The following is a 27,727-nucleotide window of genomic DNA, read 5'->3' as shown; positions in this document are numbered from 1 at the left end:
CTCTCTATGCCCCGGCTCTTCTCTCTGCTCCTCACTCTATGCTCTGGCTCCACTCTCTGTGCCCCGGCTCCTCTCTCTATGCACCGGCTCATCTCTCTATGCCCCGGCTCATCTCTCCATGCTCCTCTCTCCATGCTCCTCTCTCCATGCTCCGGCTCCTCTCTCTATAGCCAGGCTCCCCTCTCTATAGCCCGGCTCCCCTCTCTATAGCCCGGCTCCCCTCTCTATAGCCCGGCTCCTCTCTCTATAGCCCCGCTCCTCTCTCTATAGCCCGGCTCCTCTCTCTATGCTCATCTCTCTATGCCCCGGCTCCTCTCTCCATGCTCTTCTCTCTATGCCCCGGCTCCTCTCTCTATGCCCCGGCTCATCTCTCTATGCCCCGGCTCCTCTCTCTATGCCCCGGCTCCTCTCTCTATGCCCCGGCTCCTCTCTCCATGCTCCTCTCTCTACGCCCAGGCTCCTCTCTCTACGCCCAGGCTCCTCTCTCTACGCCCAGGCTCCTCTATCTACGCCCAGGTTCTTCTCCCTACGCCCCGGCTCCTCTCCCTACACCCCGGCTCCTCTCCCTATGCCCCGGCTCCTCTCCCTATGCCCTGGCTCCTCTCCCTATGCCCTGGCTCCTCTCTCTAGGCTCCTCTCTCTATGCTACGGCTCCTCTCTCTATGCCCCGGCTCCTCTCTCTATGAGTCTGCTACTCTCTCTATGCCCCGGCTCGTCTCTCTATGAGTATGCTCCTCTCTCTATGCCCCGGCTCCTCTCTCCATGCTCCGCTCTCTATGCTCTGGCTCCACTCTCTGTGCCCCGGCTCCCCTCTCTATAGCCTGGCTCCTCTCTCTATGCCCCTCTCTCTATGCCCAGGCTCCTCTATACGCCCCGGCTCCTCTCTCTATGCCCAGGCTCCTCTCTCTATGCCCCGGCTCCTCTCTCTATGCTCCTCTCTCTACGCCCAGGCTCCTCTCTCTACGCCCAGGCTCCTCTCTCTACGCCCAGGCTCCTCTCTCTACGCCCAGGCTCCTCTCTCTATGCCCAGGCTCCTCTCTCTATGCTCCTCTCCCTATGCCCCGGCTCCTCTCCCTATGCCCTGGCCCCTCTCCCTATGCCCTGGCTCCTCTCCCTATGCCCTGGCTCCTCTCTCTAGGCTCCTCTCTCTATGCTCCGGCTCCTCTCTCTATGCCCCGGCTCCTCTCTCTATGCCCAGGTTCCTCTCTATATGCCCCGGCTCCTCTCTCTATGCTCCTCTCTCTATGCCCCGGCTCCTCTCTCTGCTCCTCACTCTATGCTCTGGCTCCACTCTCTGTGCCCCGGCTCCTCTCTCTATGCTCCGGCTCCTCTCTCTATGCTCCTCTCTCTATGCCCCGGGTCCTCTCTCTGCTACTCACTCTATGCTCTGGCTCCACTCTCTGTGCCCCGGCTCCTCTCTCTATAGCCCGGCTCCTCCCTCTATAGCCCGGCTCCTCCCTCTATAGCCCGGCTCCTCTCTCTGCTCCTCACTCTATGCTCTGGCTCCACTCTCTGTGCCCCGGCTCCTCTCTCTATAGCCCGGCTCCTCCCTCTATAGCCCGGCTCCTCCCTCTATGCCCCGGCTCCTCTCTCTATGCCCCGGCTCCTCTCTCTATGCCCCGGCTCCTCTCTCTATGCCCCGGCTCCTCTCTCTATGCCCCAGCTCCTCTCTATACGAGTCTGCTCCTCTCTCTATGCTCCTCTCTCTATGCTCCGGCTACTCTCTATGCTCCTCTCTCTATGCTCCTCTCTCTATGCTCCTCGCTCTATGCCCCGCTCCTCTCTCTATGCTCCTCTCTCTATGCCCAGGCTCCTCTCTCTATGCCCAGGCTCCTCTCTCTATGCCCTGGCTCCTCTCTCTATGCTCCTCTCCCTATGCCCCGGCTCCTCTCCCTATGCCCTGGCTCCTCTCCCTATGCCCTGGCTCCTCTCTCTATGCTCCGGCTCCTCTCTCTATGCCCAGGTTCCTCTCTCTATGCCCCGGCTCCTCTCTCTATGCTCCTCTCTCTATGCCCCGGCTCCTCTCTCTGCTCCTCACTCTATGCTCTGGCTCCACTCTCTGTGCCCCGGCTCCTCTCTCTATGCTCCGGCTCCTCTCTCTATGCTCCTCTCTCTATGCCCCGGCTCCTCTCTCTGCTCCTCACTCTATGCTCTGGCTCCACTCTCTGTGCCCCGGCTCCTCTCTCTATAGCCCGGCTCCTCCCTCTATAGCCCGGCTCCTCTCTCTATGCCCCGGCTCCTCTCTCTGCTCCTCACTCTATGCTCTTTGCTCCTCTCTCTATGCCCCGGCTCCTCTCTCTATGCCCCGGCTCCTCTCTCTATGCTCCGGCTACTCTCTCTATGCCCCGGCTCCTCTCTATACGAGTCTGCTCCTCTCTCTATGCTCCTCTCTCTATGCTCCGGCTACTCTCTATGCTCCTCTCTCTATGCTCCTCTCTCTATGCTCCTCGCTCTATGCCCCGCTCCTCTCTCTATGCTCCTCTCTCTATGCCCAGGCTCCTCTCTCTATGCCCCGGCTCCTCTCTATACGAGTCTGCTCCTCTCTCTATGCTCCTCTCTCTATGCTCCGGCTACTCTCTCTATGCTCCTCGCTCTATGCCCCGGCTCCTCTCTCTATAGCCCGGCTCCTCTCTCTGTGCCCCGGCTCCTCTCTCTGTGCCCCGGCTCCTCTCTCTATGCTCTTCCCTCTATGCTCCTCTCTCTATGCTCCTCGCTCTATCCCCGCTCCTCTCTCTATGCTCCTCTCTCTATGCCCAGGCTCCTCTCTCTATGCCCCGGCTCCTCTCTATACGAGTCTGCTCCTCTCTCTATGCTCCTCTCTCTATGCTCCGGCTACTCTCTCTATGCTCCTCGCTCTATGCCCCGGCTCCTCTCTCTATAGCCCGGCTCCTCTCTCTATAGCCCGGCTCCTCTCTCTGTGCCCCGGCTACTCTCTCTGTGCCCCGGCTCCTCTCTCTGTGCCCCGCTCCTCTCTATACGAGTCTGCTCCTCGCTTTATGCTCCTCTCTCTATGCCCCTCTCTCTATGCTCCGGGTCCTCTCTCTATACTCCTCTCTCTATGCCCCGGCTCCTCTCTATGCTCCTCTCTCTATGCCCCGGCTCCTCTCTCTGTGCCCCGGCTCCTCTCTCTGTGCCCCGCTCCTCTCTATACGAGTCTGCTCCTCGCTTTATGCTCCTCTCTCTATGCCCCTCTCTCTATGCTCCGGGTCCTCTCTCTACGCCCTGGCTCCTCTCTCTACGCCCTGGCTCCTCTCTCTACGCCCTGGCTCCTCTCTCTATGCCCTGGCTCCTCTCTCTATGCCCTGGCTCCTCTCTCTATGCTCCTCTCTCTATGCCCCGGCTCCTCTCCCTATGCCCCGGCTCCTCTCCCTATGCCCCGGCTCCTCTCCCTATGACCTGGCTCCTCTCTCTAGGCTCCTCTCTCTATGCCCCGGCTCCTCTCTCTATGCACCGGCTCCTCTCTCTATGCCCCGGCTCCTCTCTCTATGCCCCGGCTCCTCTCTCTATGAGTCGGCTCCTCTCTCTATGAGTCGGCTCCTCTCTCTATGCTCCTCTCTCTATGCCCAGGCTCCTCTCTCTATGCCCCGGCTCCTCTCTCTATGCCCCGGCTCCTCTCTCTATGCCCCGGCTCCTCTCTCTATGCTCCGGCTCCTCTCTCTATGCTCCGGCTCCTCTCTCTATGCTCCTCTCTCTATGCCCCGGCTCCTCTCTCTATGCCCCGGCTCCTCTCTCTATGCCCCGGCTCCTCTCTCCATGCTCTGGCTCCTCTCTCTATGCTCCTCTCTCTGTGCCCCGGCTCCTCTCTCTATGCCTCTCTCTCTATGCTCCTCTCTCTATGCCCTGGCTCCTCTCTCTATGCCCCGGCTCCTCTCTATACGAGTCTGCTCCTCTCTCTATGAACCTCGCTCTATGCCCCGGTTCCTCTCTCTATGCTCCTCGCTCTAATGCCCTGGCTACTCTCTCTATGCTCCGGCTCCTCTCTCTATGCCCCGGCTCCTCTCTCTATGCTCCTCTCTCTATGCTCTGGCTACTCTCTCTGTGCCCCGGCTCCTCTCTCTATGCCCCGGCTCCTCTCTCTATGCCCCTCACTCTATGCCTCTTTCTCTATGCTCCTCTCTCTATGCCCCGGCTCCTCTCTATGCTCCACTCTCTATGCCCCGGCTCCTCTCTCTATGCCCCGGCTCCTCTCTCTGTGCCCCGGCTCCTCTCTATATGAGTCTGCTCCTCTCTCTATGCTCCTCGCTCTTTGCCCCGGCTCCTCTCTCTATGCTCCTCTCTCTATGCTCCTCGCTCTATGCCCTGGCTACTCTCTCTATGCCCCGGCTCCTCTCTCTATGCTCCTCTCTCTATGCTCCGGCTACTCTCTCTGTGCCCCGGCTCCTCTCTCTATGCCCCGGCTCCTCTCTCTATGCCCCGGCTCCTCTCTCTATAACCCAGGCTCCTCTCTCTATGCCCCGGCTCCTCTCTCTATGCCCCGGCTCCTCTCTCTATGCCCCGGCTCCTCTCTCTATGCCCCGGCTCCTCTCTCTATGCTCCTCTCTCTATGCTCCGGCTACTCTCTCTGTGCCCCAGCTCCTCGCTCTATGCCCCGGCTCCTCTCTCCATGCTCCTCTCTCTATGCCCCGGCTCCTCTCTCTATGCCCCGGCTCCTCTCTCTATGCCCCGGCTCATCTCTCCATGCTCCTCTCTCCATGCTCCTCTCTCCATGCTCCGGCTCCTCTCTCTATAGCCCGGCTCCCCTCTCTATAGCCCGGCTCCCCTCTCTATAGCCCGGCTCCCCTCTCTATAGCCCGGCTCCCCTCTCTATAGCCCGGCTCCCCTCTCTATGCCCCGGCTCCTCTCTCTATGCTCCTCTCTCTATGCTCCGGCTACTCTCTCTGTGCCCCAGCTCCTCGCTCTATGCCCCAGCTCCTCTCTCCATGCCCCGGCTCCTCTCTCCATGCTCCTCTCTCTATGCTCCGGCTCCTCTCTCTATGCCCCGGCTCCTCTCTCTATGCCCCGGCTCCTCTCTCTATGCCCCGGCTCCTCTCTCCATGCTCCTCTCTCTATGCCCCGGCTCCACTATCCATGCTCCTCTCTCCATGCTCCGGCTCCTCTCTCTATAGCCCGGCTCCCCTCTCTATAGCCCGGCTCCCCTCTCTATAGCCCGGCTCCCCTCTCTATAGCCCGGCTCCCCTCTCTATAGCCCGGCTCCCCTCTCTATAGCCCGGCTCCCCTCTCTATAGCCCGGCTCCCCCCTCTATAGCCCGGCTCCTCTCTCTATAGCCCCGTCTCCTCTCTCTATGCCCAGGCTCCTCTCTCTATGCCCCGGCTCCTCTCTCTATGCTCCTCTCTCTACGCCCCGGCTCCTCTCTCTACGCCTCTCTCTACTCCTCTCTCTATGCCCTGGCTCCTCTCTCTATGCCCTGGCTTCTCTCTCTATGCCCTGGCTTCTCTCTCTATGCCCCGGCTCCTCTCTCTATGCCCCGGCTCCTCTCCCTATGCCCCGGCTCCTCTCCCTATCCCCCGGCTCCTCTCCCTATGCCCTGGCTCCTCTCCCTATGCCCTGGCTCCTCTCTCTAGGCTCCTCTCTCTATGCCCCGGCTCCTCTCCCTATCCCCCGGCTCCTCTCCCTATGCCCTGGCTCCTCTCCCTATGCCCCGGCTCCTCCCTCTATAGCCCGGCTCCTCCCTCTATAGCCCGGCTCCTCCCTCTATAGCCCGGCTCCTCCCTCTATAGCCCGGCTCCTCCCTCTATAGCCCGGCCCCTCCCTCTATAGCCCGGCTCCTCCCTCTATAGCCTGGCTCCTCCCTCTATAGCCCGGCTCCTCCCTCTATGCTCCTCTCTCTATGCCCCGGCTCCTCTCTCTATGCCCCGGCTCCTCTCTCTATGAGTCGGCTCCTCTCTCTATGAGTCGGCTCCTCTCTCTTTGCCCCGGCTCCTCTCTCTATGCCCCGGCTCCTCTCTCTATGCCCGGCTCCTCTCTCTATGCCCCGGCTCCTCTCTCTATGCCCCGGCTCCTCTCTCTATGCCCCGGCTCCTCTCTCTATGCCCAGGCTCCTCTCTCTATGCCCCGGCTCCTCTCTCTATGCCCCGGCTCCTCTCTCTATGCTCCGGCTCCTCTCTCTTTGCCCCGGCTCCTCTCTCTATGCCCCGGCTCCTCTCTCTATGCCCGGCTCCTCTCTCTATGCCCCGGCTCCTCTCTCTATGCCCCGGCTCCTCTCTCTATGCCCCGGCTCCTCTCTCCATGCTCTGGCTCCTCTCTATACGAGTCTGCTCCTCTCTCTATGCTCCTCTCTCTGTGCTCCTCTCTCTGTGCCCCGGCTCCTCTCTCTATGCCCCGGCTCCTCGCTATACGAGTCTGCTCCTCTCTCTATGCCCCTTTCTCTATGCTCCGGCTCCTCTCTCTATGCCCCGGCTCCTCGCTCTATGCCCCGGCTCCTCTCTCTATGCTCCCCTCTCTATGCCCCGGCTCCTCTCTATACGAGTCTGCTCCTCTCTCTATGCTCCTCTCTCTATGCTCCGGCTACTCTCTCTATGCTCCTCGCTCTATGCCCCGGCTCCTCTCTCTATAGCCCGGCTCCTCTCTCTATAGCCCGGCTCCTCTCTCTATGCTCCTCTCTCTATGCCCCGGCTCCTCTCTCTATGCTCCTCTCTCTATGCCCCGACTCCTCTCTCTATGCCCCGGCTCCTCTCTCTATGCTCCTCTCTCTATGCTCCTCTCTCTGTGCCCCGGCTCCTCTCTCTGTGCCCCGGCTCCTCTCTCTGTGCCCCGGCTCCTCCTCCTGTTGTTGTTGTTGTTTACCTTGTAGGGCATGGACTCAAAGAAGGTGGATGTGTTGTTGTTGTTGTTTACCTTGTTGGGCATGAACTCAAAGAAGGTGGATGTGTTGTTGTTGTTCACCTTGTTGGGCATGGACTCAAAGAAGGTGGATGTGTTGTTGTGTCTCAGTATGTGTGTTATTGTTGTTGTTGTTGTTGTTGTTTACCTTGTAGGGCATGGACTCAAAGAAGATGGATGTGGCAGAGATCTTCTTCTTGTCCGTCATGAAGCCGTGCGTCAGGTGACCTCCATCAGGGAGGTCCAGACCCATGATCCTCCCATGAGGCTCCACGATCGCCGTGTACACAGCAAAGTTAGCAGGGGAGCCTACAAACACATCGCCTAGTTAGACCCTACAGAGCTGTACTGGGATGGCCTGGTTACACCTAGTTAGACCCTACAGAGCTGTACTGGGATGGCCTGGTTACACCTAGTTAGACCCTACAGAGCTGTACTGGGATGGCCTGGTTACACCTAGTTAGACCCTACAGAGCTGTACTGGGATGGCCTGGTTACACCTCCACCTAGTTAGACCCTACAGAGCTGTACTGGGATGGCCTGGTTACACCTCCACCTTGTTAGACCCTACAGAGCTGTACTGGGATGGCCTGGTTACACCTCCACCTAGTTAGACCCTACAGAGCTGTACTGGGATGGCCTGGTTACACCTCCACCTTGTTAGACCCTACAGAGCTGTACTGGGATGGCCTGGTTACACCTCCACCTAGTTAGACCCTACAGAGCTGTACTGGGATGGCCTGGTTACACCTCCACCTAGTTAGACCCTACAGAGCTATACTGGGATGGCCTGGTTACACCTAGTTAGACCCTACAGAGCTGTACTGGGATGGCCTGGTTACACCTCCACCTAGTTAGACCCTACAGAGCTGTACTGAGATGGCCTGGTTACACCTCCACCTAGTTAGACCCTACCGAGCTGTACTGGGATGGCCTGGTTACACCTAGTTAGACCCTACAGAGCTGTCTGGGATGGCTTGGTTACACCTCCACCTAGTTAGACCCTACAGAGCTGTACTGGGATGGCCTGGTTACACCTCCACCTAGTTAAACCCTACAGAGCTGTACTGGGATGGCCTGGTTACACCTCCACCTTGTTAGACCCTACAGAGCTGTACTGGGATGGCTTGGTTACATCTCCACCTAGTTAGACCCTACAGAGCTGTACTGGGATGGCCTGGTTACACCTCCACCTAGTTAGACCCTACAGAGCTGTACTGGGATGGCCTGGTTACACCTCCACCTTGTTAGACCCTACAGAGCTGTACTGGGATGGCCTGGTTACACCTCCACCTAGTTAGACCCTACAGAGCTGTACTGGGATGGCCTGGTTACACCTCCACCTAGTTAGACCCTACAGAGCTGTACTGGGATGGCCTGGTTACACCTCCACCTAGTTAGACCCTACAGAGCTGTACTGGGATGGCCTGGTTACACCTCCACCTAGTTAGTGTCTCTACGGTGTGTGTGTAGTGTGTGTGTGTGTCTCTGTGTAGTGTGTGTGTGTCTGTGTGTAATGTGTGTGTCTCTGTGTAGTGTGTGTGTGTGTGTCTCTGTGTAGTGTGTGTGTGTCTCTGTGTAGTGTGTGTGTGTGTGTGTCTCTGTGTAGCGTGTGTGTGTGTGTCTCTGTGTAGTGTGTGTGTGTCTCTGTGTAGCGTGTGTGTGTCTCTGTGTAGCGTGTGTGTGTGTCTCTGTGTAGTGTGTGTGTGTCTCTGTGTAGCGTGTGTGTGTCTCTGTGTAGCGTGTGTGTGTAGTGGGGGGGGGGGGGGGTACTACCTGAGTATGTGTTACTGTGTAGTGGGGAGGGGGGGGGGGGTACTACCTGAGTATGTGTTACTGTGTAGTGGGGGGGGAATACTACCTGAGTATGTGTCTCTGTGTAGTAGGGGGGGGGGGGGGGGGGGGTACTACCTGAGTATGTGTTACTGTGTAGTGGGGGGGGGGGGGTACTACCTGAGTATGTGTCTCTGTGTAGTGGGGGGGGGGGGGGGTACTACCTGAGTATGTGTCTCTGTGTAGTGGGGGGGGGGGGGGGGGGTACTACCTGAGTATGTGTCTCTGTGTAGTGGGGGGGGGGGGTACTACCTGAGTATGTGTCTCTGTGTAGTGGGGGGGGGGTACTACCTGAGTATGTGTCTCTGTGTAGTGGGGGGGGGGGGTACTACCTGAGTATGTGTCTCTGTGTAGTGGGGGGGGGGTACTACCTGAGTATGTGTTACTGTGTAGTGGGGGGGGGGGGGGGGGTACTACCTGAGTATGTGTTACAGTGTAGTGGGGGGGGGGGGGGGGGTACTACCTGAGTATGTGTCTCTGTGTAGTGGGGGGGGGTACTACCTGAGTATGTGTCTCTGTGTAGTGGGGGGGGGTACTACCTGAGTATGTGTTACAGTGTATTGGGGGGGTGGGATACTACCTGAGTATGTGTCTCTGTGTAGTGGGGGGGGGGGTACTACCTGAGTATGTGTCTCTGTGTAGTGGGGGGGGGTACTACCTGAGTATGTGTTACTGTGTAGTGGGGGGGGGGGGGTACTACCTGAGTATGTGTTACTGTGTAGGGGGGGGGTACTACCTGAGTATGTGTTACAGTGTAGTGGGGGGGGGGGGGGGGTACTACCTGAGTATGTGTCTCTGTGTAGTGGGGGGGGGGGGGGATACTACCTGAGTATGTGTCTCTGTGTAGTGGGGGGGGGGTACTACCTGAGTATGTGTCTCTGTGTAGTGGGGGGGGGTACTACCTGAGTATGTGTTACTGTGTAGTGGGGGGGGGGGGGGTACTACCTGAGTATGTGTTACTGTGTAGGGGGGGGTACTACCTGAGTATGTGTTACAGTGTAGTGGGAGGGGGGGGGGTACTACCTGAGTATGTGTCTCTGTGTAGTGGGGGGGGGGGGATACTACCTGAGTATGTGTCTCTGTGTAGTGGGGGGGGTACTACCTGAGTATGTGTTACTGTGTAGTGGGGGGGTACTACCTGAGTATGTGTCTCTGTGTAGTGGGGGGGGGGGGGGGGGTACTACCTGAGTATGTGTCTCTGTGTAGTGGGGGGGGGGGGTACTACCTGAGTATGTGTCTCTGTGTAGTGGGGGGGGGGATACTACCTGAGTATGTGTCTCTGTGTAGTGGGGGGGGGGGGGGGGGGGGTACTACCTGAGTATGTGTCTCTGTGTAGTGGGGGGGGTACTACCTGAGTATGTGTCTCTGTGTAGTGGGGGGGGGTACTACCTGAGTATGTGTCTCTGTGTAGTGGGGGGGGGGTACTACCTGAGTATGTGTCTCTGTGTAGTGGGGGGGGGTACTACCTGAGTATGTGTCTCTGTGTAGTGGGGGGGGGGTACTACCTGAGTATGTGTCTCTGTGTAGGGGGGGGGGGGTACTACCTGAGTATGTGTTACTGTGTAGTGGGGGGGGGGGTACTACCTGAGTATGTGTCTCTGTGTAGTGGGGGGAGGGGGGGTACTACCTGCGTATGTGTCTCTGTGTAGTGGGGGGGGGGTACTACCTGAGTATGTGTCTCTGTGTAGTGGGGGGGGGGGGGGGTACTACCTGAGTATGGCTGTACGTTAACTCCCCACTTGTCAGCGTCCAGTCTGTAGGCCTCCAGAGCTCTCCTCTGACACAGACGCTCCAACTCATCAACATGTTCTGTACCGCCGTAGTACCTACACACACACACACACACGAGGTGGACACGAGGGTTATATATCCCTGAGAGAATGGGTTTGGTTGTGGAGACCAGAGATCTCCAGGGTTATCTATCCCTGAGAGAATGGGTTTGGTTGTGGAGACCAGAGATCTCCAGGGTTATCTATATCCCTGAGAGAATGGGTTTGGTTGTGGCGACCAGAGAGATCTGGGTGAGAACACACACACACACACACACACACACACACACACACAACATATTGTTGAGATGCATGTTTCCATGTCTGTCTCTGTGTGTGTGTGTGTGTGTGTGTGTGTGTCTCACCCAGATCTCTCTGGTCTCCACAACCAAACCCATTCTCTCAGGGATAGATAACCCTGGAGATCTCTGGCTCCACAACTAAACCCATTCTCTCAGGGATAGAGATAACCCTAGATATTCTGGTGTCTATACTCTAACCACCTAAAGCCCTATAGTCTATACTCTAACCACATAAAGCCTAAACTTTTGCTACAGAATGAGATTGCTTTTCTTACCTCTGTCCAGGATACCCCTCTGAGTACTTGTTGTTCATACAGGAGCCCAGGGCTTCTAGAACAGCTCTGGAGGTGAAGTTCTCTGATGCGATCAGCTCCAGGCCGAAGGTCTGACGGTGCTTCTCTCTCTTGATGATGGAGAACACCTAGATAATACACACAATACACCGATTCATTATAATACACCTAGACAATACACCGATTCATTATAATACACCTAGACAATACACCGATTCATTATAATACACCTAGACAATACACCGATTCATTATAATACACCTAGACAATACACCGATTCATTATAATACACCTAGACAATACACCGATTCATTATAATACACTTAGACAATACACCGATTCATTATAATACACACAATACACCGATTCATTTTAATACACCTAGACAATACACCGATTCATTATAATACACCTAGACAATACACCGATTCATTATAATACACCTAGACAATACACCGATTCATTATAATACACCTAGACAATACACCGATTTATTATAATACACCTAGACAATACACCGATTCATTATAATACACACAATACACCGATTCATTATAATACACCTAGACAATACACCGATTCATTATAATACACCTAGACAATACACCGATTCATTATAATACACCTAGACAATACACCGATTCATTATAATACACCTAGACAATACACCGATTCATTATAATACACACAATACACCGATTCATTATAATACACCTAGACAATACACCGATTCATTATAATACACCTAGACAATACACCGATTCATTATAATACACACAATACACCGATTCATTATAATACACCTAGACAATACACTGATTCATTATAATACACACAATACACCGATTCATTATAATACACCTAGACAATACACCGATTCATTATAATACACCTAGACAATACACCGATTCATTATAATACACCTAGACAATACACCGATTCATTATAATACACCTAGACAATACACCGATTCATTATAATACACCTAGACAATACACTGATTCATTATAATACACACAATACACCGATTCATTATAATACACCTAGACAATACACCGATTCATTATAATACACCTAGACAATACACCGATTCATTATAATACACCTAGACAATACACCGATTCATTATAATACACACAATACACTGTTTCATTATAATACACAATACACCGATTCATTATAATACACCGATTCATTATAATACACACAATACACCGATTCATTATAATACACACAATACACCGATTCATTATTATACACACAATACACTGTTTCATTATAATACACACAATACACTGTTTCATTATAACACACAATACACTGTTTCATTATAATACACAATACACTGTTTCATTATAATACACACAATACACGGATTCATTATAATACACCGATTCATTATAATACACCTAGACAATACACCGTTTCATTATAATACACCTAACACAATACACAGATTCATTATAATACACCTAGACAATACACCGATTCATTATAATACACCTAGACAATACACAGATTCATTATAATACACCTAGACAATACACCGATTCATTATAATACACCTAACACAATACACCGATTCATTATAATACACCTAGACAATACACAGATTCATTATAATACACCTAGACAATACACTGATTCATTATAATACACACAATACACTGATTCATTATAATACACACAATACACCGATTCATTATAATTTTTTTAATTTATTTTATTTCACCTTTATTTAACCAGGTAGGCTAGTTGAGAACAAGTTCTCATTTGCAACTGCGACCTGGCCAAGATAAGGCATAGCAGTGTGAACAGACAACACAGAGTTACACATGGAGTAAACAATTAACAAGTCAATAACACAGTAGAAAAAAGGAGAGTCTATATACATTGTGTGCAAAAGGCATGAGGTAGGCGAATAATTACAATTTTGCAGATTCACACTGGAGTGATAAATGATCAGATGGTCATGTACAGGTAGAGATATTGGTGTGCAAAAGAGCAGAAAAGTAAATAAATAAAAACAGTATGGGGATGAGGTAGGTGAAAATGGGTGGGCTATTTACCAATAGACTATGTACAGCTGCAGCGATCGGTTAGCTGCTCAGATAGCTGATGTTTGAAGTTGGTGAGGGAGATAAAAGTCTCCAACTTCAGCGATTTTTGCAATTCGTTCCAGTCACAGGCAGCAGAGTACTGGAACGAAAGGCGGCCAAATGAGGTGTTGGCTTTAGGGATGATCAGTGAGATACACCTGCTGGAGCGCGTGCTACGGATGGGTGTTGCCATCGTGACCAGTGAGCTGAGATAAGGCGGAGCATTACCTAGCATGGACTTGTAGATGACATGGAGCCAGTGGGTCTGGCGACGAATATGTAGCGAGGGCCAGCCGACTAGAGCATACAAGTCGCAGTGGTGGGTGGTATAAGGTGCTTTAGTGACAAAACGGATGGCACTAACACCTAACACCTAACACAATACACCGATTCATTATAATACACACAATACATCGATTCATTATAATACACACAATACACCGATTCATTATAATACACCTAGACAATACACTGATTCATTATAATACACACAATACACCGATTCATTATAATACACCGATTCATTATAATACACACAATACACCGATTCATTATAATACACACAATACACTGATTCATTATTATACACACAATACACTGTTTCATTATAATACACACAATACACTGTTTCATTATAACACACAATACACTGTTTCATTATAACACACAATACACTGTTTCATTATAATACACACAATACACTGTTTCATTATAACACACAATACACTGTTTCATTATAATACACAATACACCGATTCATTATAATACACCGATTCATTATAATACACACAATACACCGATTCATTATAATACACACAATACACCGATTCATTATTATACACACAATACACTGTTTCATTATAATACACACAATACACTGTTTCATTATAATACACACAATACACTGTTTCATTATAACACACAATACACTGTTTCATTATAATACACAATACACTGTTTCATTATAATACACACAATACACGGATTCATTATAATACACCGATTCATTATAATACACCTAGACAATACACCGTTTCATTATAATACACCTAACACAATACACAGATTCATTATAATACACCTAGACAATACACCGATTCATTATAATACACCTAGACAATACACAGATTCATTATAATACACCTAGACAATACACCGATTCATTATAATACACCTAACACAATACACCGATTCATTATAATACACCTAGACAATACACAGATTCATTATAATACACCTAGACAATACACTGATTCATTATAATACACACAATACACTGATTCATTATAATACACACAATACACCGATTCATTATAATACACTGATTCATTATAATACACCTAACACAACCCAGCCTGTAGTTACCTGGCCTTAACCCAGCCTGTAGTTACCTGGCCTTAACCCAGCCTGTAGCTACCTGGCCTTAACCCAGCCTGTAGCTACCTGGCCTTAACCCAGCCTGTAGCTACCTGGCCTTAACCCAGCCTGTAGCTACCTGGCCTTAACCCAGCCTGTAGCTACCTGGCCTTAACCCAGCCTGTAGGTACCTGGCCTTAAACCAGCCTGTAGTTACCTGGCCTTAAACCAGCCTGTAGTTACCTGGCCTTAAACCAGCCTGTAGTTACCTGGCCTGTAGTTACCTGGCCTGTAGTTACCTGGCCTGTAGTTACCTGGCCTGTAGTCCCTGGCCTGTAGTACCTGGCCTGTAGTTACCTGGCCTGTAGTTACCTGGCCTGTAGTTACCTGGCCTGTAGTACCTGGCCTGTAGTTACCTGGCCTGTAGTTACCTGGCCTGTAGTTACCTGGCCTGTAGTTACCTGGCCTGTAGTTACCTGGCCTGTAGTTACCTGGCCTGTAGTCCCTGGCCTGTAGTTACCTGGCCTGTAGTTACCTGGCCTGTAGTTACCTGGCCTGTAGTTACCTGGCCTGAACCCAGCCTGTAGTTACCTGGCCTGTAGTTACCTGGCCTGTAGTACCTGGCCTGTAGTTACCTGGCCTGTAGTTACCTGGCCTGTAGTTACCTGGCCTGTAGTTACCTGGCCTGTAGTTACCTGGCCTGAACCCAGCCTGTAGTTACCTGGCCTGTAGTTACCTGGCCTGTAGTTACCTGGCCTGTAGTTACCTGGCCTGTAGTTACCTGGCCTGTAGTTACCTGGCCTGTAGTACCTGGCTGAAACACATTGCCCTTTATATTCGGTACGAGGAAACGTAAAAGCGACGTCATCAACAGCAGCGAGTCAGTTTAGGTAGAAACACCATCGGAGGGAAAATGTGCATATTTTAGCACCATGTGGATTCTAGAATATAGAAACCAGGCTTAGACACACAGCCTTATAGACACTCACACCAGGAACCAATCAGATCCCTTCGGCAACAACGCTCACATTTCAAAAGGTAATTTCTGATTGAGCTCACAGTGTTTGCTGTGAATGCGGGGCTCCGCGAAAATGGCCTTTTGGAAGACGCATTGTCGACAAAGGGCGATCGGTTTCAATCCCGGCCTCACACACACACACACACACACACACACACACCACACACACACACACCACACACACACACACACACACACACACCACACACACCACACACACCACACACACCACACACACACACACACACACACACCCTGTGTGACGTACCTCAGAGTCGTTGGAGCTGAGTGGCTCCTGCATCATCTTGTTGTGAGACTCCCACACGTCCTTACTGACATGGTGACTGGTACCGTTGCTATGAGACATGACGACTGGTACTGATCTACAGACACAGACAGGACAGACAGTTAGTTAGTTAGTTAAGCTGTGAGACATGACGACTGGTACTGATCTACAGACACAGACAAGACAGACAGTTAGTTAGTTAGTTAAGCTATGAGACATGACAGACAGTTAGTTAGTTAGTTAGTTAAGCTATGAGACATGACAGACAGACAGTTAGTTAGTTAGTTAAGCTGTGAGACATGACAGACAGACAGTTAGTTAGTTAGTTAAGCTATGAGACATGACAGACAGTTAGTTAGTTAAGCTATGAGACATGACAGACAGTTAGTTAGTTAGTTAGTTAGTTAGTTAAGCTGTGCCAAATAAGATTCAACAGTATCTTTTGTCAACCCCTCTAAATATCAGTTGTTGGGAAAATATAGTATTCAGGACTATATTTAGTCAGGTTATCTGGTATTCAGGACTATATTTAGTCAGGTCATCTGGTATTCAGGGCTATATTTAGTCAGGTTATCTGGTATTCAGGACTATATTTAGTCAGGTCATCTGGTATTCAGGACTATATTTAGTCAGGTCATCTGGTATTCAGGGCTATATTTAGTCAGGTTATCTGGTATTCAGGACTATATTTAGTCAGGTTATCTGGTATTCAGGACTATATTTAGTCAGGTCATCTGGTATTCAGGACTATATTTAGTCAGGTCATCTGGTATTCAGGGCTATATTTAGTCAGGTCATCTGGTATTCAGGCCTATATTTAGTCAGGTCATCTGGTATTCAGACTATATTTAGTCAGGTCATCTGGTATTCAGGACTATATTTAGTCAGGTCATCTGGTATTCAGGGCTATATTTAGTCAGGTCATCTGGTATTCAGGCCTATATTTAGTCAGGTCATCTGGTATTCAGGACTATATTTAGTCAGGTCATCTGGTATTCAGGACTATATTTAGTCAGGTCATCTGGTATTCAGGACTATATTTAGTCAGATCATCTGGTATTAAGGACTATATTTAGTCAGGTCATCTGGTATTCAGGACTATATTTAGTCAGGTCATCTGGTATTCAGGGCTATATTTAGTCAGGTCATCTGGTATTCAGGGCTATATTTAGTCAGGTCATCTGGTATTCAGGGCTATATTTAGTCAGGTCATCTGGTATTCAGGGCTATATTTAGTCAGGTCATCTGGTATTCAGGGCTATATTTAGTCAAGTCATCTGGTATTCAGGACTATATTTAGTCAGGTCATCTGGTATTCAGGGCTATATTTAGTCAGGTCATCTGGTATTCAGGACTATATTTAGTCAGGTTATCTGGTATTCAGGACTATATTTAGTCAAGTTATCTGGTATTCAGGGCTATATTTAGTCAGGTTATCTGGTATTCAGGACTATATTTAGTCAGGTCATCTGGTATTCAGGACTATATTTAGTCAGGTCATCTGGTATTCAGGACTATATTTAGTCAGGTCATCTGGTATTCAGGGCTATATTTAGTCAGGTCATCTAGTATTCAGGACTATATTTAGTCAGGTTATCACAGGAACAGCCATGTTTAAACCAACAGGACTATATTTAGTCAAGTTATCTGGTATTCAGGGCTATATTTAGTCAGGTCATCTGGTATTCAGGACTATATTTAGTCAGGTCATCTGGTATTCAGGACTATATTTAGTCAGGTCATCTGGTATTCAGGACTATATTTAGTCAGGTTATCTGGTATTCAGGACTATATTTAGTCAGGTTATCACTGGAACAGCCATGTTTAAACCAACAGGGCTATATTTAGTCAGGTTATCTGGTATTCAGGACTATATTTAGTCAGGTCATCTGGTATTCAGGACTATATTTAGTCAGGTTATCTGGTATTCAGGACTATATTTAGTCAGGTCATCTGGTATTCAGGACTATATTTAGTCAGGTTATCACAGGAACAGCCATGTTTAAACCAACAGGGCTATATTTAGTCAGGTTATCTGGTATTCAGGACTATATTTAGTCAGGTCATCTGGTATTCAGGACTATATTTAGTCAGGTCATCTGGTATTCAGGACTATATTTAGTCAGGTCATCTGGTATTCAGGACTATATTTAGTCAGGTCATCTGGTATTCAGGACTATATTTAGTCAGGTTATCTGGTATTCAGGACTATATTTAGTCAGGTTATCACTGGAACAGCCATGTTTAAACCAACAGGACTATATTTAGTCAGGTTATCTGGTATTCAGGGCTATATTTAGTCAGGTTATCTGGTATTCAGGACTATATTTAGTCAGGTTATCACTGGAACAGCCATGTTTAAACCAACAGGACTATATTTAGTCAGGTTATCTGGTATTCAGGGCTATATTTAGTCAGGTTATCACTGGAACAGCCATGTTTAAACCAACAGGGCTATATTTAGTCAGGTCATCTGGTATTCAGGGCTATATTTAGTCAGGTCATCTGGTATTCAGGGCTATATTTAGTCAGGTTATCACTGGAACAGCCATGTTTAAACCAACAGGACTATATTTAGTCAGGTCATCTGGTATTCAGGGCTATATTTAGTCAGGTCATCTGGTATTCAGGACTATATTTAGTCGGGTTATCTGGCATTCAGGACTATATTTAGTCAGGTTATCACTGGAACAGCCATGTTTAAACCAACAGGACTATATTCAGTCAGGTTATCTGGTATTCAGGGCTATATTTAGTCAGGTTATCACTGGAACAGCCATGTTTAAACCAACAGGACTATATTTAGTCAGGTCATCTGGTATTCAGGGCTATATTTAGTCAGGTCATCTGGTATTCAGGACTATATTTAGTCGGGTTATCTGGCATTCAGGACTATATTTAGTCAGGTTATCACTGGAACAGCCATGTTTAAACCAACAGGACTATATTCAGTCAGGTTATCTGGTATTCAGGACTATATTTAGTCAGGTCATCTGGTATTCAGGACTATATTTAGTCAGGTCATCTGGTATTCAGGGCTATATTTAGTCAGGTTATCTGGTATTCAGGGCTATATTTAGTCAGGTCATCTGGTATTCAGGACTATATTTAGTCGGGTTATCTGGTATTCAGGACTATATTTAGTCAGGTTATCACTGGAACAGCCATGTTTAAACCAACAGGACTATATTTAGTCAGGTTATCTGGTATTCAGGACTATATTTAGTCAGGTCATCTGGTATTCAGGACTATATTTAGTCAGGTCATCTGGTATTCAGGACTATATTTAGTCAGGTCATCCGGTATTCAGGTCTATATTTAGTCAGGTCATCCGGTTTTCAGGGCTATATTTAGTCAGGTCATCTGGTATTCAGGGCTATATTTAGTCAGGTCATCTGGTATTCAGGGCTATATTTAGTCAGGTCATCTGGTATTCAGGGCTATATTTAGTCAGGTCATCTGGTATTCAGGGCTATATTTAGTCAGGTCATCTGGTATTCAGGGCTATATTTAGTCAGGTCATCTGGTATTCAGGGCTATATTTAGTCAGGTCATCTGGTATTCAGGGCTATATTTAGTCAGGTCATCTGGTATTCAGGACTATATTTAGTCAGGTCATCTGGTATTCAGGGCTATATTTAGTCAGGTTATCTGGTATTCAGGACTATATTTAGTCAGGTCATCTGGTATTCAGGACTATATTTAGTCAGGTTATCACTGGAACAGTGTGTAGGGAATAGGGTGCCATTTGGTATGGTCCTGGTGGAAATAGTGCACTATGTAGGGAATAGGGTGCCATTTGGTATGGTTCTGGTGGAAGTAGTGCACTATGTAGGGAATAGGGTGCCACCCCTGTCACTGCCACTTTGTGTCTGATGCAACAGCAGCTGGACTCATGACTTCTGTTATCTTGTTTGTCCAATTTAAAGAGGCCAGCCACCGTCAGCTAACTAACCTCGCCAGATAAAGTCACCCATTCTGTGTTGTAGCGTGTAAAGCAGGGGGTTCTTTAACCTTTTCAGCCTGGGATCCAAATTAGAAATTCTGTTTTCCTGGGACCCCAGCTTAGTAAAATATGCAACTATACATAAATATCGGTACATTGCCGTTTATGCCTAAAACAAATAACAATGACATTAAATATACATATAAATATCTATTCATGTTTATTTTCCCCCCATTAAAAACACTCTTACACATCTGTCTAGGTTGGAACTGTTGCTGCTAAAATACATGTGTTTTATTCTGACCTGGAATAAACTGATTGAACACACGACACATCTGTAGACCAGAAAACACTCAGTCAGGAAGGAGACCACTTCCTGTTGTAGACAAACAACCCAGAACTGTACATAAATATCGCTACATTTCATTTCTGGCCTCTGTTTTTAACAACACTGAGGTGATGCTCAGCCTGGAGACGGTTCCTGTACTTGTTTAAGTATGTCAGAGTTGAGAACCCTGACTGACATAGGAATGCCAAACTGGACCAGAACATCTCCTGCTTTCTCAGTCAGGAGACCACTTCCTGTTGTAGATGGAACAACCCAGAACTGTGTGAGTGGGTTCTCAGTCAGGCAGGAGACCACTTCCTGTTGTAGATGGAACAACCCAGAACTGTGTGAGTGGGTTCTCAGTCAGGCAGGAGACCACTTCCTGTTTGTAGATGGAACAACCCAGAACTGTGTGAGTGGGTTCTCAGTCAGGCAGGAGACCACTTCCTGTTTGTAGATGAACAACCCAGAACTGTGTGAGTGGGTTCTCAGTCAGGCAAGAGACCACTTCCTGTTTGTAGATGAACAACCCAGAACTGTGTGAGTGGGTTCTCAGTCAGGCAGGAGACCACTTCCTGTTGTAGATGAACAAACCCATTCTCTCAGGGATAGATAGCCCTGGAGATCTCTCTGGTCTCCACAACCAAACCTATTCTCTCAGGGATAGATAACCCTGGAGATCTCTCAAACTTCCTGTTTGCCTCAAAAAGCATCTTGCTTCAATCAGTTTATTCCAGTTCAGAATAACAATTATTATTGTATTTTAACAGCAACAGTTCCAACCTAGACTAGTTTTCAACAGTCATTTCTACAGTCAGATGTACAGTAGGCCTGATCATATTCCATCTGTTCTGTTACTAAGGGTTGAACTACCAGTAGCTGGCTTTGGTGAATGTTAGATATTATCTGTGTACAAGACCAGGGGATTTGTTAGAAAGAGGAAGTCACATCTACTGAGAGAGTTAGTTAGTTAGTCCCTTATTTCTGCTGATCATCAACTGTTAGAAAATGACAACAATGTCTTGCTAGTTGACTGACTGGTCCAAAGTCGAAGCCCAGTTCCCTGAATCATTCTGTCCTGTTCTGAAATAACTCTCTGGGTTTACCATCATGATGTGGATGTTTGATCAGGACGTGGGATAGATTATAGGGTCCGTGTTAGGGTTCAGGGTCCGTGTTAGGTTATAGGGTCCGTGTTAGGGTTCAGGGTCCGTGTTAGGTTATAGGGTCCGTGTTAGGTTATAGGGTCCGTGTTAGGTTATAGGGTCCGTGTTAGGTTATAGGGTCCGTGTTAGGTTATAGGGTCCGTGTTAGGTTATAGGGCCCGTGTTAGGTTATAGGGTCCGTGTTAGGTTATAGGGCCCGTGTTAGGTTATAGGGTCCGTGTTAGGTTATAGGGTCCGTGTTAGGTTATAGGGTCCGTGTTAGGTTATAGGGTCCGTGTTAGGTTATAGGGTCCGTGTTAGGGTTCAGGGTCCGTGTTAGGTTATAGGGTCCGTGTTAGGTTATAGGGTCCGTGTTAGGTTATAGGGCCCGTGTTAGGTTATAGGGCCCGTGTTAGGTTATAGGGTCCGTGTTAGGTTATAGGGCCCGTGTTAGGTTATAGGGTCCGTGTTAGGTTATAGGGTCCGTGTTAGGTTATAGGGTCCGTGTTAGGTTATAGGGTCCGTGTTAGGTTATAGGGTCCGTGTTAGGTTATAGGGTCCGTGTTAGGTTATAGGGTCAGGGTCCGTGTTAGGGTTCAGGGTCCGTGTTAGGTTATAGGGTCCGTGTTAGGTTATAGGGTTCGTGTTAGGGTTCAGGGTCCGTGTTAGGGTTAAGGGTCCGTGTTAGGGTTCAGGGTCCGTGTTAGGGTCATTGTATCTATCTGTAGGGTAAGGTACGGGTCATTGTGTCTATCTGTAGGGTGAGGTACGGGTCATTGTGTCTATCTGTAGGGTGAGGTACGGGTCATTGTGTCTGTCTGTAGGTACGGGTCATTGTGTCTATCTGTAGGGTAAGGTACGGGTCATTGTGTCTATCTGTAGGGTAAGGTTCGGGTCATTGTGTCTATCTGTAGGGTAAGGTTCGGGTCATTGTGTCTATCTGTAGGGTAAGGTTCGGGTCATTGTGTCTATCTGTAGGGTAAGGTACGGGTCATTGTGTCTATCTGTAGGTACGGGTCATTGTGTCTATCTGTAGGTACGGGTCATTGTGTCTATCTGTAGGTACGGGTCATTGTGTCTATCTGTAGGGTGAGGTACGGGTCATTGTGTCTATCTGTAGGGTGAGGTACGGGTCATTGTATCTATCTGTAGGGTAAGGTACGGGTCATTGTGTCTATCTGTAGGGTAAGGTACGGGTCATTGTGTCTATCTGTAGGGTAAGGTACGGGTCATTGTGTCTATCTGTAGGGTAAGGTACGGGTCATTGTGTCTATCTGTAGGTACAGGTCATTGTGTCTATCTGTAGGGTAAGGTACGGGTCATTGTGTCTATCTGTAGGGTAAGGTACGGGTCATTGTGTCTATCTGTAGGTACGGGTCATTGTGTCTATCTGTAGGTACGGGTCATTGTGTCTATCTGTAGGTACGGGTCATTGTGTCTATCTGTAGGGTGAGGTACGGGTCATTGTGTCTATCTGTAGGGTGAGGTACGGGTCATTGTATCTATCTGTAGGGTAAGGTACGGGTCATTGTGTCTATCTGTAGGGTAAGGTACGGGTCACTGTGTCTATCTGTAGGATAAGGTACGGGTCATTGTGTCTATCTGTAGGGTAAGGTACGGGTCATTGTGTCTATCTGTAGGTACAGGTCATTGTGTCTATCTGTAGGGTAAGGTACGGGTCATTGTGTCTATCTGTAGGTACAGGTCATTGTGTCTATCTGTAGGGTAAGGTACGGGTCATTGTGTCTATCTGTAGGTACAGGTCATTGTGTCTATCTGTAGGGTAAGGTACGGGTCATTGTGTCTATCTGTAGGTACAGGTCATTGTGTCTATCTGTAGGGTAAGGTACGGGTCATTGTATCTATCTGTAGGGTAAGGTACGGGTCATTGTATCTATCTGTAGGGTAAGGTACGGGTCAGTCAGAGTAGGACCGTCCCGAGGATCCCGCATAGCACTGACCCTAAAGTCAGCCAGCAGGTTCAGCTGTCTTGTGACATGCGGTCTTACTGTTTCACCACATTTACAATATTACGAGCCGATTTGACTAAATAGAACATTTTTGAGTTAATGCATAATACATTTAAAAAAAAAATAGGACTCACATATTCAAGAAAAAGTTACACTTTGTATCATAGCTAACTTAGCTATGAGTTTCTAGCTAGCCAAAGTGTCAAACGTCACCCCAAAAACCGCACGCTAATCGAGCTATTTTATTTGTGAATAGTGTACAGAAAGCGTAAATATAACAACTAAAGAGTTATTTAGCTGGGTACCCACCGGGTCGCTCGGCTGTGCAGCTGTCACGGTCGGAAATCTGACGTTTGGAGAAAGACAAACATGCAAATTGAGTTTACTAGGAATACAAAGTCCGCGAAACCTATAAACCAATCAGTGTACAGAGAGAAGTGATGTCCACGCCCCCTTTCTCGCTGTTAGCCAATAAAAACACATAACAGAAACATCTGAACTGTCCAATGAAACTGATAGACAGTGATGAAATAATACCGTACTGTACAAATATATTGATTAAAGTGCCTATAAATAGTAGAATTATGAAATTATTATTACGATACAACATGGTACATTCAGAACAGCATTTAAATTGTTATAGTGTTATATGATAGATAGTATAGTACCTTAGGTCCCACCCAGTCAAAGACAGTCGGTTATAACAGACCAATAGGATCAGTTATAGTACCTTAGGTCCCACCCAGTCAAAGACAGACGGTTATAACAGACCAATTAGGATCAGTTATAGTACCTTAGGTCCCACCCAGTCAAAGACAGACGGTTATAACAGACCAATTAGGATCAGTTATAGTACCTTAGTTCCCACCCTGTCAAAGACAGACGGTTATAACAGACCAATTAGGATCAGTTATAGTACCTTAGGTCCCACCCTGTCAAAGACAGACGGTTATAACAGACCAATAGGATCAGTTATAGTACCTTAGGTCCCACCCTGTCAAAGACAGACGGTTATAACAGACCAATAGGATCAGTTATAGTACCTTAGGTCCCACCCTGTCAAAGACAGACGGTTATAACAGACCAATTAGGATCAGTTATAGTAACTTAGGTCCCACCCTGTCAAAGACAGACAGTCATAACAGACCAATTAGGATCAGTTATAGTACCTTAGGTCCCACCCTGTCAAAGACAGACAGTTATTACAGACCAAGCGTAAATAGGGTGGGACCTAAGGTACTATTACAGACCCACAGCAGTTATTAATTCAGACCCATAACCATTCAGAGGGTGGTAGGCTATAGCAGTTATTAATTCAGACCCATAACCATTCAGATGGTGGTAGACTATAGCAGTTATTAATTCAGACCCATAACCATTCAGACCCATAACCATTCAGGTGGTGGTAGACTATAGCAGTTATTAATTCAGACCCATAACAATTCAGACCCATAACCATTCAGACCCATAACCATTCAGACCCATAACCATTCAGATGGTGGTAGACTATAGCAGTTATTAATTCAGACCCAAAACCATTCAGACCCATAACCATTCAGACCCATAACCATTCAGGTGGTGGTAGACTATAGCAGTTATTAATTCAGACCCATAACAATTCAGATGGTGGTAGACTATAGCAGTTATTAATTCAGACCCATAACCATTGAGGTGGTGGTAGACTATAGCAGTTATTAATTCAGACCCATAACCATTCAGATGGTGGTAGACTATAGCAGTTATTAATTCAGACCCATAACCATTCAGATGGTGGTAGACTATAGCAGTTATTAATTCAGACCCATAACCATTCAGATGGTGGTAGACTATAGCAGTTATTAATTCAGACCCATAACCATTCAGATGGTGGTAGACTATAGCAGTTATTAATTCAGACCCATAACCATTCAGATGGTGGTAGACTATAGCAGTTATTAATTCAGACCCAAAACCATTCAGACCCATAACCATTCAGATGGTGGTAGACTATAGCAGTTATTAATTCAGACCCATAACCATTCAGATGGTGGTAGACTATAGCAGTTATTAATTCAGACCCAGAACCATTCAGACCCATAACCATTCAGACCCATAACCATTCAGACCCATAACCATTCAGATGGTGGTAGACTATAGCAGTTATTAATTCAGACCCATAACCATTCAGATGGTGGTAGACTATAGCAGTTATTAATTCAGACCCATAACCATTCAGATGGTGGTAGACTATAACAGTTATTAATTCAGACCCATAACCATTCAGATGGTGGTAGACTATAGCAATTATTAATTCAGACCCATAACCATTCAGACCCATAACCATTCAGATGGTGGTAGACTATAGCAGTTATTAATTCAGACCCATAACCATTCAGATGGTGGTAGACTATAGCAGTTATTAATTCAGACCCATAACCATTCAGACCCATAACCATTCAGATGGTGGTAGACGATAGCAGTTATTAATTCAGACCCATAACCATTCAGATGGTGGTAGACTATAACAGTTATTAATTCAGACCCATAACCATTCAGATGGTGGTAGACTATAGCAGTTATTAATTCAGACCCATAACCATTCAGATGGTGGTAGACTATAGCAGTTATTAATTCAGACCCATAACCATTCAGATGGTGGTAGACTATAGCAGTTATTAATTCAGACCCATAACCATTCACATGGTGGTAGACTATAACAGTTATTAATTCAGACCCATAACCATTCAGATGGTGGTAGACTATAGTAGTTATTAATTCAGACCCATAACAATTCAGACCCATAACCATTCAGATGGTGGTAGACTATAGCAGTTATTAATTCAGACCCATAACCATTCAGATGGTGGTAGACTATAGCAGTTATTAATTCAGACCCATAACCATTCAGACCCATAACCATTCAGATGGTGGTAGACTATAGCAGTTATTAATTCAGACCCATAACCATTCAGACCCATAACCATTCAGATGGTGGTAGACTATAGCAGTTATTAATTCAGACCCATAACCATTCAGATGGTGGTAGACTGTAGCAGTTATTAATTCAGACCCATAACCATTCAGATGGTGGTAGACTATAGCAGTTATTAATTCAGACCCATAACCATTCAGATGGTGGTAGACTATAACAGTTATTAATTCAGACCCATAACCATTCAGACCCATAACCATTCAGATGGTGGTAGACTATAGCAGTTATTAATTCAGACCCATAACCATTCAGGTGGTGGTAGACTATAGCAGTTATTAATTCAGACCCATAACCATTCAGATGGTGGTAGACTATAGCAGTTATTAATTCAGACCCATAACCATTCAGATGGTGGTAGACTATAGCAGTTATTAATTCAGACCCATAACCATTCAGATGGTGGTAGGCTATAGCAGTTATTAATTCAGACCCATAACCATTCAGACCCATAACCATTCAGATGGTGGTAGACTATAGCAGTTATTAATTCAGACCCATAACCATTCAGACCCATAACCATTCAGACCCATAACCATTCAGACCCATAACCATTCAGATGGTGGTAGACTATAGCAGTTATTAACTCAGACCCATAACCATTCAGACCCATAACCATTCAGATGGTGGTAGACTATAGCAGTTATTAATTCAGACCCATAACCATTCAGACCCATAACCATTCAGATGGTGGTAGACTATAGCAGTTATTAATTCAGACCCATAACCATTCAGATGGTGGTAGACTATAGCAGTTATTAATTCAGACCCATAACCATTCAGATGGTGGTAGACTATAGCAGTTATTAATTCAGACCCATAACCATTCAGACCCATAACCATTCAGACCCATAACCATTCAGACCCATAACCATTCAGATGGTGGTAGGATGGAGCAGCTATTAATTCAGACCCATAACCATTCAGACCCAGAACCATTCAGATGGTGGTAGACTATAGCAGTTATTAATTCAGACCCAGAACCATTCAGATGGTGGTAGACTATAGCAGTTATTAATTCAGACCCATAACCATTCAGATGGTGGTAGACTATAGCAGTTATTAATTCAGACCCATAACCATTCAGATGGTGGTAGACTATAGCAGTTATTAATTCAGACCCATAACCATTCAGATGGTGGTAGACTATAGCAGTTATTAATTCAGACCCATAACCATTCAGACCCATAACCATTCAGACCCATAACCATTCAGACCCATAACCATTCAGATGGTGGTAGGATGGAGCAGTTATTAATTCAGACCCATAACCATTCAGACCCAGAACCATTCAGATGGTGGTAGACTATAGCAGTTATTAATTCAGACCCATAACCATTCAGATGGTGGTAGACTATAGCAGTTATTAATTCAGACCCATAACCATTCAGGTGGTGGTAGACTATAGCAGTTATTAATTCAGACCCATAACCATTCAGACCCATAACCATTCAGATGGTGGACTAGAAGAGATGTTGTTAGAGACTAGAAGAGATGTTAGAGAGACTATAGACTAGAAGAGATGTTGTTAGAGACTAGAAGAGATGTTGTTAGAGACTAGAAGAGATGTTGTTAGAGACTAGAAGAGATGTTG

At 47.3% G+C, this 27,727-nt stretch overlaps 1 protein-coding gene and 1 long non-coding RNA gene across 2 annotated transcripts in view; one reads left to right on the top strand and one right to left on the bottom strand.

Moving 5' to 3' along the window:
- LOC110514212 (serine hydroxymethyltransferase, cytosolic-like) overlaps positions 1–23,590 on the bottom strand; it is a 68,137-nt gene extending 44,547 nt beyond the window's left edge. The window contains exons 1-5 of the mRNA XM_036972325.1: positions 23,475–23,590; positions 15,759–15,873; positions 11,000–11,145; positions 10,364–10,479; positions 6,969–7,129 (exon numbers count right to left, since the gene is read on the bottom strand). Of these exons, the coding sequence (XP_036828220.1) occupies positions 6,969–7,129; positions 10,364–10,479; positions 11,000–11,145; positions 15,759–15,857 (522 nt within the window). The 5' untranslated portion in view covers positions 15,858–15,873; positions 23,475–23,590. The remainder of the gene's footprint in view (positions 1–6,968; positions 7,130–10,363; positions 10,480–10,999; positions 11,146–15,758; positions 15,874–23,474) is intronic.
- Positions 17,945–18,756, top strand: LOC118947123. The gene is made up of 3 exons (XR_005041780.1): positions 17,945–18,358; positions 18,455–18,586; positions 18,683–18,756. It is a non-coding gene; the product is annotated as an uncharacterized LOC118947123 (long non-coding RNA).
- Positions 23,591–27,727: the final 4,137 nt, after the last annotated feature.

This window comes from Oncorhynchus mykiss, unplaced genomic scaffold (genome assembly GCF_013265735.2).
Source record: "Oncorhynchus mykiss isolate Arlee unplaced genomic scaffold, USDA_OmykA_1.1 un_scaffold_140, whole genome shotgun sequence".
NCBI lineage: Eukaryota > Metazoa > Chordata > Actinopteri > Salmoniformes > Salmonidae > Oncorhynchus > Oncorhynchus mykiss.
This window is presented reverse-complemented; position numbering and strand designations above follow the sequence as displayed.